The sequence below is a fragment of the Taudactylus pleione genome, unplaced genomic scaffold (genome assembly GCF_031769625.1).
Source record: "Taudactylus pleione unplaced genomic scaffold, aTauple2 ptg000016l, whole genome shotgun sequence".
Taxonomy (NCBI): domain Eukaryota; kingdom Metazoa; phylum Chordata; class Amphibia; order Anura; family Myobatrachidae; genus Taudactylus; species Taudactylus pleione.
Genome location: NW_028284418.1, coordinates 47,745,974 through 47,767,807, shown reverse-complemented (window position 1 = coordinate 47,767,807; position 21,834 = coordinate 47,745,974). Strand labels below are relative to the sequence as shown.

Here is a 21,834-nt window from a genome sequence, read left to right as displayed (position 1 = left end):
TGACCACATCCTCACCTTTATTTTGGCTTTGTATAATGCTCCCTCTGCTCGTATATTTAGTAATGGGCTTCTGTCTAATGTATTCCCTATAACTAATAGCATTAATCAGGAGTACCCTTTCCTAGAATCCGTGCTACGGCGGAGTTCCCAGCTGTGATAGTTGGGGATACGACCCATTGTCTCTTTGCTGATGATGTTCTCCGGTCTGTCACAGAGCCACTGACCTCAGCACCCCACTTACAGGACTTGTTGGATAGTTATAGTAGAGCTTCTTATTACAAATTGAACACCTCCAAATCTGATGCTTTAGCCATTAATATTTTATAAGCCTCTATGCTGTCTCCACACTGAGTTTAGTTATAACTGGCAGCCATCTACTCTTCTACTTGGGTATCCAGATCCCCCCCATCTCTTTCCATGGTTTTCGATGTTAATCTCTCACCCCTTCTTAAAAACCGACGTCCCTAACTAAATCCTGGTTTTATTATGGTATTTCATGGTTGGGCCATTTAGCTGCCTATAAAATGTTGCTACTTCCCAAACTCATGTATACGTAACTCCAAACTGTTTAAAAAAAAAAAACAGGGAGATTAGGTGCATGTCCGGAGCAGAGGTGTGGCTTCGTGGGATAGGGGCATGGCTTGCGAGAGGGGAAGGGATTACTTGCTAATAAAAATTATTGATGAAAGAATATAAAGAAGACAAAATACCAAATGCTTGGGACTTAGAGAATTTCTGATGATTTTTTTTTTTACTTGTCTCTGTTTAAAATAAACAAAATTTAATTTTAAAATGATTTATATTTATCAACACTCTGTCCTATATTCTTTTCTTTATTAAACTGTTTAGCAGTGCTCCTTGAAGTGCCTGTAGGGAGACCCAACTGGTGATCACATCTGTGCATATGACACACTCAACAAATAGCAGCAATCATTTACTTTTCTCTTGCTGGTTATTAGGTCCCCTGGTAAGGAATCTTCTAGTCATATGAAGCAATCGTAATGTAATCAACACACTAAACCAAGGGGGACACATTGGAAAAGTTTATTAAGTTGATAAATAACATTAGTGACTCTAGTGTGGCATAATATGGTTCTCTGTCCTAAATAAAATACGTCAGGCATTGTCTTATAACATGGACAAAAACAGCTATCTCAACACATCCAACCACAGTGCGACAAAATATTCATATAAAAGTGTACAACCTCTCAGATCTCTGGAACATTGGCGAAAGAGCTAAAAAAAAAAAAAAAAATGTGGCTTCCTATGAACAGATACAGGTTGAATTTTGCCTGACATTAAGAACAAAACATACATGTGGAATTGATACATACTAGTAACACAACACTATTCATACAAGCAATGAGAAATGTAATTGATACCAGATTTACCATGTGCGTCCTGTGCTCTCTTTTTTGGGAGTATTCTGTTAGCCCTCAAATTGCTGGAACTGATACTGCCCCTATCGCCCAGGACTACATCTGTTTGGAAGATCCAACCAATCCAAATGTTGTTTTGAAATAAAACAAAATAACTTGGTAGAAGTACTTTGTAGACCTTCACTGTATGGCTGATGGGATCCAGTTTTAGAGTAAATAGCTACTACCGCTGTGAAATAACTGGGGAAACTGAAAAGGACAACTGTACAGATGTCTTCACAAACTGATAAATAAAGTATAAAACAACAGAATAAATTATAAACCGATATCAATGGCCTATGAGCAGATGGTGTTAGCTGAGGAGTGATACAGAAAGGAGTCCCAGTAACAGCAAATGCTGGAGATAATACTCTTATTATGATGGTCTCCTAGTCCCCTATGGTAAGATTCCTATGGACAGTGCAGCTGGAAGAGCCCAGCTCTGTTAAAGTTACTGCTTGAAATGAAAGTGCTGGAAAAGGCAGGAAAACACAAGCGAGATGATCCAATCTTTAATTCTGTTCAGAATCGCGAAGTCTGCAGCCAACAGCAGTGATTAGAGCTGCTCCCTTCCCGCTGCCGTCTTCTGAGAGCAGGAAGGAGACGTTACACTTTGGGGCAAGGTCTGCAACTGTCTGGTGCATGATTCTGGAGAAGCTGCAAAGGAAATAGAGTTTATTACAAATGTCAGATCAGACTACAGTATAAATAAAAGTGATATATAACCCTCCCCCCCTAGGGGTGCTTAACCCTAATCCCCCCCCCAAACCTAACCCTGCTAGAGTCCCTAATTCTAACCCTCCTCCCCCGCAGCTATCGCTAAGGGCGCCCTCGACTTACCTTCATTCGGGCTGGCGTCCTCAGCATTACGGCATCGGGATCAACATAGGTGTCGGTATTTCGATGTCTATGTTAAATCCCTTGCTGGGATTGAGACCGGCGGCTCTCATAACTACATCTATATTTAAATATATATATATATATATATATATCTATATATACACATACATACATACATACAGGTTCAGTCTCCCATATCCAAATATTCCGAAATACGGAATGATTTTGGCATGACTGAGATTGATGGTTCAATGTACACAAACTTTGTCTAAGGCACAAATTATTAAAAATATTGTATAAAATTACCTTCAGGCTGTGTGTATAAGGTGTATATGAAACAAATGAATTTAATTTCTGTACACAAACTTTGCTTGAGCCACAAAATTATTGAAAATATTGTATAAAATTACCTGCAGGCTGTGTGTATAAGGTGTATATAACACATAAATGCATTCTGTGTGTATATTTGGGTCCCATTCCCAATATATTTCATTATGATATGCAAATATTCCAAAATACGGAATATTTCGTTATCCAAAATACCCCTTGTCCTGAGCATTTTGGATATGGGAGACTCAACCTGTATCTATCTATCTATAATATAATATATATATATATATATATATATACACACACATACTGCCAACTGCCTTATCTGCAGGGACGCTTCATTAATTAATTAATTATAACCTTATGGCATCAGTAAAGAGAAGGTTCAACTAGACTGATTTGTTTCTGCTTCTCTTGAAATAGGCTGCTGTTGCATATAGAAATGTTCATTTATGAGGATGGTAGAGAGATTCAATTTACCTTTTTTCTACATACAAAATAGCCCACGCTGTCTTTGATGGACTGTACTTATACAAAGAATGTAACAATGGGGGAAGAATTATATATCAGGCAGTTACTGCATTTGGTCACAATATCATTACTTACTGTGGATGCAATTTATATAAAGTTCCATCAACTCCAACTGTGACCTCCAAATGGTCCAGGCCTCTGTTTTCTCGTATCTTATCCACAACTGCTGCCATCCCAGCACCGCACAACTGTGCTGCTCTTCTTGATACAACGCCACAAACCTCTTTGACGATTATACTGTCATCACAGGTGCTGTTCAGACCCAGCTGCTGTAGGATTGACCGTACTTGCAGCAATGCTAACCTATCACTGTAAGAGACAAGACATGTCGTGTTATCACCTCCTGTCTGTTTCCAGATCTTACCTATATGCACAGCCTAAGGTGAATCAAAGCTTGAGCTGTGTCTAAATGTGAAATAAGAGATGTCCACTTTCTTGGCATGGACAGAGGGTTATTTAAGACATACTGTACTGTATATTTAGTCTAGACTGCTGACTGACTCAACACATACATTGCTTAATTATCACAGTCAATTAGTAAATTCAGTCATCATTCTCCTGCAATGGCAAAATCAAATGCTTGGTAAGAAGTACTTTGTGCTCTATGCTATGTATGGATACCTGCATTATGTATACAAAGCATTAAAGCACACTATTGCCATCACTCAGATGGAGAACCACTTTGTAAACTACATCAATGGTTAGGAGAACAGCTTATGAATCCACTATGAACCAGTGAAATCACTGAGAAACACACTGAGCTGGAATCAGAGGTGCATGGAGTTTCAGCTACTGGAGCCAATGTTTGCGGGGTTGCGGCGGCGATAATATACAAGGAACAGGGGACAAGGAAGGGCGGTAGAGCTAGGGATGGAGCCATTAATAAGCAAAATAAAGAACTTGGACCAATTAACAAGAAGACCAGAAAACCACCCCAAACTCTTCAATAACACGGAGGGTCTGAATCAGGGCCTATCTACCAAGCCTCCTGTGTCAGCCAAAAATAAGAGCCTGTCATCTGCATACAGTGCAATAGAAAGAGTACCTTCATCAAGGCAGGAAGTCCTGTAATCTACAGTTTGATATGGTTTTCTTTGCTCTAGACTAGCATAAATAAATACTGTATAAAGGGAATTCATGGTGTGCACCCCTTATATTAATTAGTAGTGTTTGGTTCCGCTGCTACCTACCTCTCAATCTGTGAAAGGAATTTTGTTTCAAAGATACTTGTCGTTTTCAATGCCTCAGAAATCTGTCCTCGGAACAGAAATCCTCTTTTTGTAAAGTCAATTAAAATGTTGCGCACAATTTCTCCTAAATACATTCCACTGATCATCTTTTCGTACCTAAAAGCAATATAATTAAAATTAATGAAGTGTAGTAGGAAATTAACATCAAATCAATTTACGCTATATTTTTCTTTTAAACATCTTATAAGAGGATGTAGTGAGTATGCCGGCCGTCGATATAGGGATCAGGATACCGGCGTCGGTTACTTACCACTGCCGTCTGGATTTTGCACCTTCGGGCTTGCACTGTTGGGATTTGAACCGGTGGTCAGCCGCCGGTATTTCATACCCAACCCCTCATAAGCCCTTCTGATGTCTGTACAACATACCTTTGTTTTCCTGAATTTAGTGACAATTCATCAACAGCTTTGTCATATACTGTGCGGATATCGTCCAGACACCCATTGTCACCGAATGCGCCCCATTCCATATTAACACACATCCTCCCGTCATCTCCATCCACCATCTCTATGTTTCTCATCTCTTCCATGTAGCATGCATTGCTGCCAGTACCTGCAACACAACAGGACGCTTAGCATGTAGATGATGTTGTTTTATGGAAAATAGATCCCCGACAACCTCAAAAGACTCTAATATTTTATAATTTTTTAAATAATTACATTATAAGACAGAGAAAGCCATTCACTGTGTTAGTATCCAAAACATAAATAGCACTAAGCTGATAATAAATAGCATATTAAATAATTGATTAGCATAAAGCATCATACTGAAATGTTGTAGGAAATTTTTTCAATTACTTTCATATTTATTTCTTAGTTTATCTACTTTATTGTATTCATTCTGACCACTTTTGCTGTCATAACGCACTGCATCTACTGTACATTGTGTAGGAAAACCTGGTCCTAGGAATGGATTGGGTATGGGATCCTGGCGCTCAGGATTCCAGCGGTCAGACTCCTGACGCCGGCATCCCGACAGGGTTAGGACACCGGTCAGTATGATAACCCTCCCACCTCCCTACCCCTAACCCCCCCTCCCCGATGCCTAAACCTAACCTCCCCCTAGTGCCTAAATCTAACCTCCCCCTCCTCACACCCTAAACCTATCCCTCCCCTCTTAGTACCTAACACTAACCCTCCCCCTAACTCCAGTACTTACCGTTGGGATGGCGGCGGTTGGAATGCCAGCGCGGGATTCTGACAGGTGTTGGGATTCCAACATCGGCATTCTAAGCGCCAGTATCCCGGCTGTCGGCATTTTGACCGGATCCCCCTAGGGATAATGAACTTACCCACAATGAGACCGATCTCACAGTTTGGATCCTCATATGCACAAGTCATCATTGTTCCAACTGTGTCATTTACTATGGCAACTACATCCAGGTCAAATTCCTTATGAAAGGGAATAAAATGAAGACAATTAAAAACAAATTTTTGGTGCAGCCACAATGTATGTGTAATGGGGCAATTACTATGTGCATTATGCAGCAAATCACTGGTATTTTAGGAGTTCTCCAATGATCTTTGTTATTTCTTCTTTTTCCCATCATCTCCCAGAGTAACCTACATTATTACATGACAGTACATTATGACAGCTAGCACCGAATGCTCTGCCCTACAGCAATCAGAAAAAAAACTATTCAACGATGCTGCATTTTATTTCCTGATTTCACGATCCACCAATATGCACCATATATTACAGATAGATTTCAGTGATTTGCAGATCATTCTCAGCAACCAAAAGATCTGCCAATTGTGAGAGGCTCATAATTTTACTAGTAACAGTTGGCAAGTTGGCCGATCATTGCCATACACTAGCCCAGCTCCGATTGGTTGGGGAAATTCAACATGTTGGACAGCCTGATTTACCGATTATGATGACTTTTTGGTCAGAATCAGCAATCTGTGAAGTACCCAGAGCATCTTCAATATGGTCTGGGCAACTGTAAACATGGTAGGGTGTCTGCCTGTAGCGTCTAAAGGATGCTACTGGTGGCACTGCCGCAGTGATGCTCCAGTCACCTTGCTAGCCAGAAGCGAGGGCCGTGGGGCAGCGACGATGCCGCTCACAGAGCCCTGCACTATACCCGGCGGAACTGGTTTCACACCCCTACTCACGGCCCTGGATAACATCCTAACAAACTGTATAACACTGAAAATTACATTTTAATATTGGAACCTACAATTATGAAAATTAAACAACGAAATAATTCCATTAGTTATGCTAGAATTGTAGTATGTTGTTAGAGTGTATATAGTGAATAAGGGCGTGATTATATACTGAATAAAGACACGATTACAGTGTGCTGGATGAGGCAGATGGTGTATTAGTCATATATACCTCTCTTCTCTTGATTCCTTCCCTTAGTAGAGTAACCACATCTTCACCCTCACAGTCCGTCGCTTTGAAGCCTTTGGTCCAGGTTAGCAGAATACCCTGTATATAATTATATGTATACAGTTTAGATTTTATCGCATGCCAGTGACAGAATACAGCCAGCCGAGTCTAGTCACAGCATTCCATCATTATAAGTATACTGGGTGATTTATATTTCATTCAAATACAACAATTTTCTTTCTTAGGCCAGGATGTACTAAAGGTAAATATGCGGTAAAACCCTCGAAAACGCAGTTTTACCGCATTCCCCAGATGTACTAAGCACCTGGAATGTGAAACATTACGGTGCTTCATCCCGATGAGTAACGCCACCTTCAGGTGGAGTTACCAAATAGAAGCCTATGGGCTCCTTATCGGGATGCTCCAGGATGGGAGGGATCCCATGAGCCCCCGCAGCCGCCGTGCTTCTACGCAGATGGACACCAGAGGGACTTTTGGGTGTTAAACCCGGAAGTCCCTCTGCCCGGCAGCATCGCAAAGGATAGCTCTTATTGGGAGAGCTGTCCTTTGCAAAATTCTTGGTACATACCGCGGTACATCCCCACCCGAAGTCAGGGGGGATGTACCACATCGTTAATACGCCCTTAGATTTTACAATTTGAGATGATTTTTTATTTTATTTTAGACTATAGATTTTTTTATTTAGAATCACACTGAATGCTGTGGTTCCTGACTTCTACTACTCTTTGTATGTAACACTGGTCCTGAATGGTCAGGCTATAGAGACAAAGCACATTCCCCATGTCAGAACCCAGAGCCCAACATAAGCCCCATGACTCACAGCGTCCAGACTTGTCTGCTTGCAGGGGAAGGAGAAAGTGAATCCCAGGGGAAGGCGCGCTCCTTTAATCCCCATGTAATCCAGGAAATCAGAGATGCAATGGACAATATGATCAAACAGCTGAAATACAGGCCGTGATAATATTTGTCATTTCTGAACAAACTGAACACAACAAATAGTTACAAGTGACATGATTTAACAATCTTTTTAATGTACCTCAGGCTTCACCACAATGGTGGCAGCTCATCTTCTGGGTATAAATAATATTCAATTTACTAGGAACCAATGAAACACTAGCCACGGCCAGCAACATGGCTCCCTTTGTGCCTCAATATACAAGCAATGGTTCCTAATGAATTCATTGATTGCATTCTCACGGCACAAAATGGCTTCCACTGAGTACTTCACGGGTGTATTTGACACGTGCTAGTGACATACATTGCTTATAAAGATAAATTGTACCTTCGCAGATGTTTAGAAGAGACATTATGGGCCTGATTCTCAGTTGGGAGCAAAACAAAAAAAAGAGCATGTTGGTAAAACCGTGCTGCACTTCAGGTGGGGAAGATTTAACATGTGCAGACAGACTAGATGTGAGATGGGTATATCCAAGCCCAAATCTAATTGCTGTGTAAATATAAAGCTGTCCTGTATGTGTGGGCTACATGTAACAGCAGCCAGTATTTACCCTGCATGCAAAAAAATGACATGTATTTGCACCCCTTGCAGTGGAACATGGTTTGTCCAGGTAGTTACTTGATCTTTTTGGTTTGTTCCCAACTCAGAATAAGCCCTTATACATCAGCTTGTTTCTGAGGTAAAAATGTTATAATGTCCAATTAATAATATCAGAAAACAACTAACAGGTTATTAAAAGCCTATACTGTCCAGCGTCTACAAGCAGATATCCACATAGTATGTATGTGACATACCTCCTCCCCGGTACCTTGCATGACATCTGTAGGGATGGCGTAGATTTTATTATGCATTTCCACTGTTCTCCTTTTACCACTTCGAATCTTGACAAGTAAAACTCTAAAGTTTGTTCCTCCAAGGTCCAGAGCCAGAAAATCACCATTTTCTAGGGGAGAAAATGTACAACTAAAAATCACACAAAAACCTGCCAAATACTATACTGAAAGCAGAAAAAATCCCCAAAAACTAAAGACAAACAAGAGTTTATAGTAAAACTGGGTACACACTAAACGATGTGTGTACCCAACGATATCGTCTGCGGCAGGACCCGGCAGGGGTGCTGGCATCGGTTAGTGTGCATACACACTTGCCGATGCTGGATTCGACGAACAATGGTTTGGGGTTTGGTGATGGTGGCAGAGTTGAGTAGAGCCATGCTGCATTTGTACTGCAAGTACAGGCAGTTGGGGATATCGTTAACGACCTGCGGGAGTGCGCATCGTTAACGATCTAGTGCGTACACACTAGACGATTAAACAAAATTGTTGTAGCAATGTGTCGTTATCGGCAATATCGTTTAAAGAATTGTCTAGTGTGTACGCACCTTAAGACTGAGCAATAAATCTCTTATGCAAACTCCGGATGGGAAAATGCAGCTCCTATTGGGGTTATTTACTATAAGTACAAATGTGCAGGGCCACACAGCTGAGCTGCAATAGCTGATAATTCCCATGGACAGTCCCCGGGTTTAGAGAGTTGAATATTCTACTCAAGTTCAGTAAACATGTCATAATGGGGATTGTGGTCCAGGGCTTAGATACCCCAGCTCAGCAGCAAAGTGTGCCTGAAATGTATTTTTAAAAGTTGGCAAAAATGCCATAGTGCCCAATCAGTGACCTACTGTAATCAACTCAGTGCAGGAAAGAGATGAGAGTCTCCCATGTCTGCAGATGGTCAGAGATTACCACCATTAGAGAGCACTCCAGAGCACATAGGTAACCATAGGTTACCAAGCTACAATTGTCATCATGTCTAATAAATCCCTTTACCATAAAGAAATATATACACTGTTGTGCAGGTCTGTTTATAAAATGAATGCAGCAGCGAATGTATAACTACATTTCTGATGCATATATACAGTGCTATGCATGTACTGAGTACTTTTGAATTATTGCTGCATTCCCCTCCCTTAGTATCTGCCGGGCTTTGCTCTATGTATTGTTACCTGTGCCATCCGGTGTGCTGCGGACAAAAGTTGGCAACATTTTAACTTTTGCAATTTCATGAGTTTTCTTCTTCAGTCCACTCTCTATCTCGATCCTCATCCTTCTCTTCACCTCCAACAACTGCTCATGAGTGAGGCTGAACTCCTCCAGCGTCTCATCGATCTGTCTTCTCTGCTCCGCCAGGCGGTATGCCACCACTGTCACCATGGCAGCTCCCTTACCACTGCCGCTCTCTGACAGTAAGAACCTCACATCCGAGTCAGGGACCAAACGTCTGACAGTTTTATGTAACCGCCTGGAATACCTGCACAAAACCAGCACATAAATTCGTAAAATAGTATCTTAAAACATTCTGTATTCAATATCTGCAATATATATATATATATATATATATATATATATATATATATATAAAAACCCCTAAGGGTCTGATGCAGAGTGGCACACCTAGGTGTAGCTGCATTGCATTTACAGTAATAAATGCAGATGTTTGCCTGCATGCATCTTTCTAGGCCACACCAAACTTCTTCATACAGATGTGCCCTCAGACATCTGGCCTCATAACGTCACACAGCGCGACTTGCCTAGTGTGAGTGAGCCACTAGGTCCCATGTTGCTCGGCACCAGCAGACTGTCCTGATTAATTTAATATGCAAAACTTGTATATCTGCGTGCACCTGAAGCACAACGGAACTAGGAATGAGAAAAGCTGCGGCCGCTACATTGTAGCACTTCGTATACAGATTCAGAGACTCCGGTGAGCACAGATATACACGTGTCACATATCAAATTAATCAGCACAGTCTGCTGGTGCGTCCTAGTCGCGACTTAGGCGCATTTTTGGCAAAAAAAGACGCCTGACGCTAGAGTCTCCCGGGACCTGGCACGCTGAGGGGGGCTTTTTAGCGAGACTGCAGCAAAGATGTGTAAGGACACAGCTGTATGCTTCTTTAACCACTTATCTGGCATCATCACATGGGATGCGAGGGTGGGCAGACAGGCTCTCTCTGCTGCACTCACATCCCATCTGACTGCAAGTTCTGCTGCTCTCCAGTGCCCTGGACGGGAAATACTTTCCTCTTCCTGAATGGGACTGGCTGTTATGTCGGCGGTCAGTGATTGCCGACATCACATGCTTTTTATGCACCCCACAATGTTTAGCAATCGTCAATATGGGACTGATGTTCAGGAGGTCAGCTGGAGAGTGACTGAAGTTCCCCTCTTATTACCTATCTCTGCACACACCTCTGCTACTTTTCTGCTCAGAGGGCACTGAGGGGAAGGGGACACTCAAACTGCATTCTATGGGATTTGGGGTAGGGACGCAACGTTTATATTATGAACTAAGGCTACTGGGGTGGTGGTGGTTGGATAAGGTATAAGGTTATGGGCTTCTATGATTTACAATACATGCCACAGGGTGGCGCTAGACAGTTCCTAATTAATTAAGTGGATTTTTTTACTAAAGTAGTTTAAAATGTTTTTAAATACAATGGTTTTGACCTAATTAGGTAATAAATATTGTCAGCTAAGTGGTTAAGTAGCTGTCATCACTATCAGTGCACATCTGCAGCAGCCCTTATATCTAGTGCAAGAGATCTATCAGAAATCAGATAGATCTCTGCGTACATTCACCTCAGCATAGCCTGCAGTTCCGCCTATACTGTATGCCCAGGACACCCGCTCAGAACACTTAGCCTACATGAGAACCCCCAGTTGCCACCCAATTACACCCATTCAGCTGCACACGGAGATGTGACTGAGCTGCCTAGGACTCAGAATCACCCTTAGACTCGTACATTAAGCCATGGGGCGTTTGCAGATTGATGTGCCCGCAGAATGCATTTGTGTACAACTTTGCATCAGCCCCTAAAATATTAAATAAATGAAAATATGATAATAATCTATAAATTAGTATTTTAATTAATAAAAAAAAAATCTGTGGTACAAATGGACATACACCATGTAGACAAAAGTCATTGGACAGCCCCGCTCAAGTGAAATGGTCCCATGCATACCATTGCACACGAGTTCCAAATGGCCACTAATGTGGTGGTTTTGACAAGAACACTTTCTAGGGAGCCCCGTGCACTTGCAGTTCTACAGAAACAAAGAATGTTTTTATCAGGATGACAATGCAACCTGTCATGTTTCCAGGGCAACGCTGGACTGTTATACAGAAAATTCGGTAACCCGGATGGACTGGCCAGCTCAGACTCCAGACCTTAACCCCACTGAGCACCTCTGGGATGGATTGGAGTGACGGGTGCGTAATAGGCCAACTCGACCTTCTACAGAGTCACAGTTGGTCACTTGAACTTAAGGCAGAATGGTAACACATACCGCCTGCTGTTGTCCAGGAACTTGTGCTTAGTTTGGCAAGAAGGGTGTCTGCAGTAATCACTGCACCTGGTGGATCTACAAAGTACTCACGTCAATTAAATATTTTTGATCTATTTGCTGTCAGTGTCCAATTACTTTTGTCTATATAGTGTATCTAACATTAAAGAAAAACCAGTGCATATATAGTATAGTACAGTCAGATTAAGACCTCACGGGGCCCTAGGCAAGACATGGGTTTGGCCCCCACCCTGATCTATTCATACAATGAATATCTTTTCTAGACAAACTAGAACTGAAGTAAAATCTTACAAAGAACCCCCCCCCCCCCCCTACAGGAACCAAAAATAAATTACAAAGCAAACTAATCCATAAAGAAATAAACCTAATAGGGTCTACTTAACAATAAGATGTGTAAGGTAACATCTTCAATCAGCAGTGCCTGGAATTCCGTCAGCACGTCATAGCAAACCTATCCAATGTGCAGGTGCCCTGTTACACTCACACAGTCACAAGTGGAGAAAGGACTGAGATACAATTCCCCCTTCCCATTTTTGGAACCGCCATACAATCCTGTGAGCTTTTTTGTGACCACCATACAATAAGAGCATTTGTGTGACCGTCATGCACTGCAGAGAGCATTTTTGTGACCGCAATACACTATAGGAAGCATTTTTGTGACTGCCATACTCTATAAAGATAATTTTTGTGCCTATATTATACAACAGAGAATGTTAATGACCACCATTTAATACAGAAAGCATGTAAATGAACACCATATAATACAGAGAGCATGTGAATGACTGCCATATAACACAAAGAACATTTGAATGATTGGCATATAATACAAAGAGCATGTGAATTACTGCCATATAAGACAGAGATCGCTGACGCCATATAAGACAGAGAGCATGTGTATGACTGCCATATAACACAGAACACTGACCGCCTTATAATACAGAGAGCATTTGAATGACCTCCATATAATACAGAGAGCATGTGAATGACCTCCATATAATACAGAAAGCATATGAATGACCACTATACAACACAGAGTAGTTTTGAGCCTGCAAAACAATATTATCCCCTCATCCGAAAAAAAAAATCCCTCCTACAAAATCATTAGCAACCCCATTCACCATAACTGAACACCCCCCCATATGAAGTTCTTTATCCACATCAGTAAATCCATTCAGTCATTACTGTATTTCCCTCTGTCTAATAAAATAAAAACCTTCATGCTAAGTAACCCCTTCATGTTAACTCACCCTCATAATAAAACCCACACACAACTTACTAATAAACTTTCCCCAACAATACCAAAGCCCCCCATCCCCTTCTTCCCATCCCATCCCATCCCCTGCATCTCTACTTACCTGTTGCTGTTCTGTTCTCACTGTGAATCTCTCATGAGGCTGCTGCTGCTGATCTCTGCGGGTCAGAGAGTACGTGATCGGCTCCTACAAACAGAGATCAGCACATGCTCCTCTGACCCCTCTGCAGCATCTCATGCGATTTACCCAGTAGTGCAACAATGTGCCCCAATCCTCTACATGTAGCTACTGGGGCCCATTAGCCCTTAAGGCTCTGGCAGTGTGGTCCTTGCAGGATGTGACTGTTGGCAGGTGGGCCACCTAGCCACATGGCACCCGGGGGCTACTGGGCTCCGGCTCCCAGTCTGTGTCCTACAGTCAGTGGCAAGCTGGCACCCTAGGACCACCGGGCTCTAGGAACCTGCCTATACCGCCTTGTCTGTAATCTGACTCTGGTACATCTATTTATTTACAGATGAGAGTAGGATAAATATTATCCCCTTTGTAATTATAACCACGGATAGAAGGACAAATCATTCAAAGAAGGAAACCTGCCCAGTCACGGAAAGAGAGGGACAGGGATTAGATGGATTATACTAAGACTGTTCCATGCATATAGGTAAGTCCTGGATAAATTTAACGTAATGTGTTAGTATTAGGGATATTAGTGACCCATCTTATGGGGTTCACCTTGACGAGGTGGATGGGCAAACATGTACTAAGAACCTCACTTACACTCCATGTTAATTGTAGAGTTTATCAGGATTCGTTTTTTTCTATCATTGTTCTTAGTACCTAGAGTGTGCGCCTGCATTCTATGTCCCATGCATATAGGTACCAGACAACCAGTTGGTATTTGCCTGTACAGTTGACGTGTATATAACATTCTTTTAATTAGGGAAGGTTCTAAGTGAAAGACAACACACGCCCATTGCTGCCACTCATAGGTAGCCAAATTACACAAAATTTCTCTGGATGAATAGGGTACATTAAAACAGTTGAGACATGGCAGACAAGGCCGCCATTAGGCTAGTATGGGGATTACACTTGTGAGGGAACCCGGGCTGCTAAGGGGACATGGCGCTGCTATCCCATCTGGAAGTTCTTTTTCCTTCACTAACCATAGTTTTATAAAGATGACTTTCAGCAATTCTGGTTGGGTGTTTAAAGTAACAAGGTGGCACAGTTGGGTCTTGGATTTAATTATGCCCAGACCTCTATATATATCCAAAGATATGCTGCTATGCTAATTTGCTTCTAAGTTGACCGTGGTTTTTATGTGTCTGTGATAGGAAGATTGTCAGTTCCACTGGCACAGAGACTGGTATACCGGAGTACAGTCCTCTGTGCAGCACTGGAGATTATACTCAGATTTTGAGTGGTATATCATGTTTTTAGAAGAACTATCCCTTAAAGAATCTATTTTCACTTGAACTGTAAATACAAGTAGTCACATACAAGCTTTTATAACTCCTTTTTCAGTTTTACACCTATTATGATTAATATTTTGGGGAAGGAGGATCCCAACATTTCACAAATTATAAAATGATGAAGATGAAGGATAACCGTGGCACTTACTGTGGATGCATCTTGTAAAGTGAGCCATCGATGCCTACTGTGGTACGCAACCTGGGAGTCCCTTTATTGTCTCGGAGACGTGAGAGAATACCGCCCAGTGTACCAGCTATCAAGTTAGCCGAACGGAAGGAAACAATTGTACACACGTGTTGTACGGCAATGCAGTCTTCATGGGACGGTTCTACCCCCAACCTTGTCAATATTTCTTTGGCTTTGCTTAAGCCTTCTTTACTCCTACAAATAACAATAAGTCATCATATTGTTTCTCCAAAACGAACAGCATGAAAGCAGTAGTATTCTCTTCGTAAAATATATTCTGCAACAATTTAGAAGCTACCTTATTCTACGGGTAACTATGGGCCTGATTCAGACCCACTCGCGAGCGGCTGTCCGCTCGCAAGTGGGTCGATGTTATGGACTGAGCATGCGCACGACGGAGGGAGCTCCGTCGTGCGCATGCGCCAGATGCGACGAGCGAAGGAAAGTCCTTCGCTCGTTGTGTCCGATCAAAGGGGGCGTGCTGTCAATGTTGATTGACAGCACGTCCCCTTTGGTGGGCGTGCCGGGGGCGTGCCTCCCTGACGGGGGCGTTCCCACGGGAACGCCTCCCGTCAGAAGCCGGTCCACTGACATCACTAGTGATGTCAGTGGGAGTGATTTTGGCTCTGATAGAGCCAAAATCACTCCGGAGCTTGCGGTTGAAAACCTCAACCGCAGGCTCCGGCTCGCAATTTCGATGGTCTCGACCATCGCGGCCATCACAATGCACGCTCGTATAGCCTGTGGGTGGTGACCCACAGCTATACGAGCGTCCAGGAGGACGCTCCATGAAAATGGAGCCCGGCCCTCATTCAGAGCGTGCGCTCTGCTCAGAGCGTACGGCTCTGAATGAGGGCCTATATTCTTTATTCATTAGTGCAGTGTTTCCCAACTCCAGTCCGCTGGGACCCCTAACAGTGTTTGTTTTCCAGATCGTATCACAAGTGAAATAATTAGCACCACCTGTGGATTTTTTAAAATTTGTCAGCCAGTAATGACTATATCTGTGCACCAACTAGGAGATCTGGAAAACTTGTAATGTTAGGGGTCAATGAGGACTGGAGTTGGGAAACACTGCATTAGTAGATTTGACAATGATCTTTTGTAACAGAATGAAAATATATTTTACAACAGAACATAATGGAGACAAGAACAAACTTTCAGAGCCAATATTGCAATTGGTTAACTTGAATTTAAAATACATTACTAGAGAGAAATACAATATGACCGTATATTGCTGAAATAACAAAACACTGAAGGTCATTTATGAAGTGCAAAGCAAACACTCCACATATAATTTTGCGAGCGAGATAATCTATTGCAATAAAGAAGTAGAGAGCGCGCATTTTCTAGGTAATTTCGTACCATGCAAAGCCAATCGCAATACACAAAAGTTTCCATCCAAAAGGACCTAATTCAGAAATTTACGGAAACGCAATGTTTACACAAATCTCTGATGTTTTGAGATCTGTATATGAGCAGATCTGGGGCTGCGATGTCACTCACAGTGCCCCAAACGCTGCAGCATGATTGACTGGCTGCTGGCATTTGGGGCACAGTCAGGAAGCATCCCAAAAAACGGGTATCCCGTTTTCATGGCTGTGTCGGGGCTTCACCGGCCATTGCAGATTGATTTCACTGGCCATCCAGAGTAACCTGAGGGTTACTTAGATGTCCGATGGTCACGCAGTTTGTTCCGATGCTGCATCTTCGAATGAAACAGCAGATCAGTGAAGCCGGCAGGAGGCGCTTTTTACACAAGCTGGTTTTACCCTTAAAATGATTGCCGCTTTAAAAGACTCGCAGGAGTTCCCGCAACAATTGCAGCTTACAACCTGTTACATCCTCTTCGCCAGGGTACCAACCCTGAACAGAGCAGCTGTGGCTGGTTTTCACTGTAGCAGAGGGACTCCACATTTGTGGTCTCCCTGTTGTAGTGGAAACATATTACTGGGGCTAAGAAATCGTTTGTGAGAAATACTGACAGTTTTTGTCTTATTACACAGAGAAATGTACAACATATTAGCAGTAGGCATCAAAAGCACTTAATAAAGGAGCCTCTTCTCATTCTAAAATAAAATAAAATGGATACATACACTACCACAAATTCCATATACAGGGCCTGATTATTGATTCAGACATGGACGTAAGCGCCCGATGTTTTACTTATATGCATGTATCCACGATGCACTGCGCATACGTAACAATGGGCACCACCATCAGACGCAGATAAGAACTGCATGGAGATCTATGCAGTTCCGATAGGCGTTCCTGGGCTGTGATGGGGGGTGGTTAGAGGCGGTGGGCATGTCAAGAACATGCCGGTGGCAGGGCACTTTGGATAGTGCGGCCGGTGGCCACTCGATGTCGCGCCTTTGCAGATTAGAGATGCAGCCAATAGGCGTCTCAATAGCATTAGCATAAACAAGTCATAGCTGCTACTGCTTTGCGTCCACCTCTCAATCACCCCCACAGTATGCAGTGGTTTGACCTATAAAGGTTTCATTTAGCTTTTAGCAATTCACTTACTTCTCTATGGCAGAGACGTGTTTAGTTTCAAATTTCCCTCTAGTCAGAAGTTCTGGTGTAATTCTGCCTTCAAACAGAAGTCCCTCTTTGCCCATTTTTACCAATATAAGTCTGACAAGTTCTCCCATGTACATGCCGCTGACCATCTTTTCAAACCTGTGGAGAATACAAACAGTAGTCAATAGCCTGCACAATTATAGAGAGTACAGGGGGTTATCCTGAAATATTGTACTGACCTGTGTAGGATTTGCTTAAATTGTTTGTAACAATGCCTACAATCTGTAGCTTAATGTGTTTTATGGTCCTATAAAGAGTGTTGAATTTGTAGATTAAAAAAAGGAATGGAATGTCTATGTACTGTATACTTGCCCAGGGCATATAGTCTCCTTGGTCAGCTGCTGTAGATGTGACTAGCAGTGACGTGCGGTGAGGTAAATGGCTGGGGAGGCACTGGCTAGCCAGATTTACACATACATATATGAACCTGAGGGTTCATGTGGGCAGTATACAGAGGTGCATCAGTATATAGTGCTGGAAGTTCGGTGTGTTTTGATTAGGGATGTGTGGAAAAGGTAGACAGAGGAGGCAGTGCCTCTCCTGCCATACACTTTATACTCCAGAGTTTTGACTCTTCTTTAAAACTGTGGAGTATGTCTAAGTATGATAGGGAAGGCTCTGCCTCACCTGACCGCACATCACTGCGTTCTAGCTTGTAATGCCTTACACAGAGAAGTGCAATGGGGAACATATTACCAATAAAGTAACGGTTATGCAAGACTGAGACACGAAGTCCTCCCACACTCATTTAATATATTACACACGCCCTTCTGCCTGTAATTAATTTTGTACTTTAGCAACTGCAGTTTTTTAACCCCACAACCTGCAATCCATTGCACTCCTACCAGACAATTTCACCCTCCAGTGCAATGTATTTCTCAATCTCACTCACTCCCATTGTCCTGCCTTTCATCTGCTGCCAGGTACAGTAGCGGATGAAAATTCACCATGGTCTCAGTGATCCTGGGTGACAAAGGCACCAGATCCCCTTCAGAGTAGAAGGACATAGCTGGCACAAGAGTTCTGAGGGTGAGTGTCTGTCTAGTCACTAATCATCTAGTGACAGCAGTGTGGGACCTGTTCTCTGTATTAGACAAGGATTCACAATAATGTTTGGTCACTAGATAACATCCTACCCCTATAACCTTGCACCGCCTATATCCTTCTATTCAAGGGGAACTGCCTCGCTCCACCTATATCCTTCTATTCAAGGGGAACTGCCTCGCTCCACCTATATCCTTCTATTCAAGAAGAACTGCCTCGCTCCACCTATATCCTTCTTATTCAAGAAGAACTGCCTCGCCCCACCTATATCCTTCTTATTCAAGAGTAACTGCCTCGCCCCACCTATATCCTTCTTATTCAAGGGAAACTGCCTCGCTCCACCTATATCGTTCTTATTCAAGGGGAACTGCCTCGCTCCACCTATATCGTTCTTATTCAAGGGAAACTGCGCCACCTATATCTTTCTTATTCAAGGGGAACTGCCTTGCTCCACATATATCCTTCTTATTCAAGGGGAACTGCCTCGCTCCACCTATATAGTTCTTATTCAAGGGGAACTGCCGCGCGCCACCTCTATCCTTCTTATTCAAGGGGAACTGGACACCTTTCTAGCGCAAGATGAATGAAAGCAAGCTCATGCCCCCAACTTAATTCTGGTCTAGTCAGCAGGATGGCCAAGAATTTGTTCAAGCCCTAATGGTGACTAGGGGAGTCATGGCTGCGCCCCACTGGGTGCTTTTTATGGAAACTGCCACAAGGGGTATGTGGCCATGCCATCTTTGGGAATTGGTTACGCCTTCTTGGCAAACCCATGTCCACAGCAAGGTGTTCCTCTCTCCGCGCCCCTGGCTGTAAGTGTTTGAGCTGCAGATAGTAGGTTTGCAGATACTGGGCCTGATTCAGACCCGGTCGCAACCGGGTCGATGGTGGCCCAGAGTGCATGCGGACGACGGAGCCGGCTCCATCGTGCGCATGCGCGAGACCCGGATAACGACTGGCAATCCGTTGCTCCGGGTCTCGCACCAAAGGGGGCATGCTGTCGATGTTGAGTGACAGCACGCCCCCTTTGGTGGGCGGGCCGGGTGGGGTGGCTGCCCAAACGGAGGCGTTCCCATGAGAACGCCTACCGTTTGAGGCCGGCCCCACTGACATCACTCTGTTAGAGCCGAAATCTCTCTGGGGCTTAAGGCAATGAGACCCTACCACAAGGGTCTCGTCGCAAGCCCGATGGTCGCGATGGTCAAGACCATCGCGACCATCATCATGGCCGCTCGCTATAGCTGTGGGTGGTCACCCACAGCTATGTGAGTGGCCAGGAGGCCGTTCTTAAAAAAGAAAAAAGACCGGCCCTGATTCAGAGCGAGCGCTCTGTCAGAGCGACCGACTCAGGGCCACTGTTCCTTTATATGTTTGATATGTGTAATTGAATAGGCAGGTAGCACTCTTTATGTCTCTTTAACAGCTCAGTGGAAAATCAAGGCAGAAGAGGGTGTTTTATCTACATACAAATGAAGCTGTCAATTTTTGGGACTTAGCATGAACTGCTTTGGATCAGTGAAGATACTTACAGCTGTTTTCCTGGATTTAGGGAGCCTCTGTCGATCTCCCTATCAAATTCTGTCCTAATGTCCTCCAGGGATCCGTCATCTCCAAATGCCCCCCACTCTGTATTAATGCACATCCTCCCCTCATCTCCTTCCAGTAAATCAATGTGCCTCAGCTCCTCCATGTAGCAAGCATTGGTTCCAGTACCTTAGAAGACAGATCACAGTAAGTGGAATACCCCAACATCCATGTGTAGAATCTTACACATACTGTAAATAATTATATCACATTACCTATGATTATGCCAACTTCACATCGCTGATCATCAAACCCACAAGTCATCATAGTCCCAACTGTGTCATTCACAACGGCCATAATTTCTGCATCATAGTCCTAGGGAGTGAGCAGAAGACAGGTATTTCATGGTGCTTAAAATAAACCTTAAAGTGGATATTTTATTAGAAACTCTTAAAAGTAATACAATAATATTTACCAGAAATGCAGGCATGGAGGTATAGAACGTACCTCACCTGTGGCTGCATATATTTCCAAACCCCCACACCTCATAATTGTCCTGTGGTCACTCTTATTATTACACCTTCCTCTCGATTTGTATTGTTTAAATGTATTTGCAGCAGTAATTATACAGTCTATATGTAGCTTGTTTCCTGGCCTTTTGGCTAAGATCAAGTTTTAGTTTACACATGGGGGTTTAAAGGTAACCCATGGGGATGTGTCATCGTCATTTGGAACTCCGACCATTAAAAGTGAGGTGCTGAAGACCTGAAATGTCAAGTAAACCCATTCTTAATGAGAGAGCCCCAGTCACAGAAGGTGGGGAAAAGGTCTGGGAGAAACATCAAAGATTTCAGGTACAAAACACTTTTCCTTTGCCAGGATGATATGGATGTGTGAGAATATTTTACATAAAGATGGATGAAAGACTAACATACTATGGGCACTGTTTTGTTTATTTATATCACCCTTTTACTTTTTTATGCATAACTTTGCACCTTGTTTTTGTATTTTTCTCATGGATTGCCGGGGTATGGCTATCCTCTATGAGCGTCTTCCCTGAGATCTAGGGGTAGGTGGTGTGATTCTAAGGGCTTCCATTGTTCCACACTTTTGTTAGCTCCCTTTTTGGGGAAGCTCTGATGGATCCCAAGGTAAATGGATCTCCAGCCTTGCGAGGACACCTGAAGACCGTTGCCCCGGCCAGAGCCCTACAATGATGACTGGAGACCCATATTTCCAGAGGACTGTTTGTATCTTTTTGGAGAAGGTGCACTGAGTGAGGAGATAGCTGCATCTCAAGTTAAAAATAAAAATATATATAATATTGTATATATATATATATATATATACACACACACATTATATATATATATATATATATATACATACATACATACACACACATACAATGTCTTTATAAATTACACGTTTCTTACATAGAAAGGAGGCAGAATACCAGATAATCCACTAAAACTAAATGACTTACTCCCCGTTTCTTGATTGCCTTGTTCAGTAGCTTAACCACATCCATGCCCTCCACACCACTGGCCTTGAATCGCTTGGTCCAAGTAATCAACACACCCTTTGGAAACAATAATAAAATCAGTGAGGTGTTGGTGAAACATGCTGGGAGAGAAAGATATATAAAATAAGCACAAACTTTGATAAATCTAAATCCTAACATTTGGTAAAGCTAAATACATCATAACATTACATATTGCA

At 42.8% G+C, this 21,834-nt stretch overlaps 1 protein-coding gene across 1 annotated transcript in view; it reads right to left on the bottom strand.

The window, feature by feature from the left end:
• Positions 1 to 1,030: 1,030 nt before the first annotated feature.
• The window catches only part of LOC148542015 (hexokinase-1), a 58,208-nt gene continuing 37,404 nt past the window's right edge, over positions 1,031 to 21,834 (bottom strand). The window contains exons 5-18 of the mRNA XM_088476116.1: positions 21,599 to 21,694; positions 20,388 to 20,487; positions 20,118 to 20,301; positions 17,488 to 17,643; positions 14,920 to 15,153; positions 9,688 to 9,992; positions 8,480 to 8,628; positions 7,548 to 7,667; positions 6,710 to 6,805; positions 5,661 to 5,760; positions 4,738 to 4,921; positions 4,310 to 4,465; positions 3,195 to 3,428; positions 1,031 to 2,075 (exon numbers count right to left, since the gene is read on the bottom strand). Of these exons, the coding sequence (XP_088332242.1) occupies positions 1,931 to 2,075; positions 3,195 to 3,428; positions 4,310 to 4,465; positions 4,738 to 4,921; positions 5,661 to 5,760; positions 6,710 to 6,805; positions 7,548 to 7,667; positions 8,480 to 8,628; positions 9,688 to 9,992; positions 14,920 to 15,153; positions 17,488 to 17,643; positions 20,118 to 20,301; positions 20,388 to 20,487; positions 21,599 to 21,694 (2,259 nt within the window). The 3' untranslated portion in view covers positions 1,031 to 1,930. The remainder of the gene's footprint in view (positions 2,076 to 3,194; positions 3,429 to 4,309; positions 4,466 to 4,737; positions 4,922 to 5,660; positions 5,761 to 6,709; positions 6,806 to 7,547; positions 7,668 to 8,479; positions 8,629 to 9,687; positions 9,993 to 14,919; positions 15,154 to 17,487; positions 17,644 to 20,117; positions 20,302 to 20,387; positions 20,488 to 21,598; positions 21,695 to 21,834) is intronic.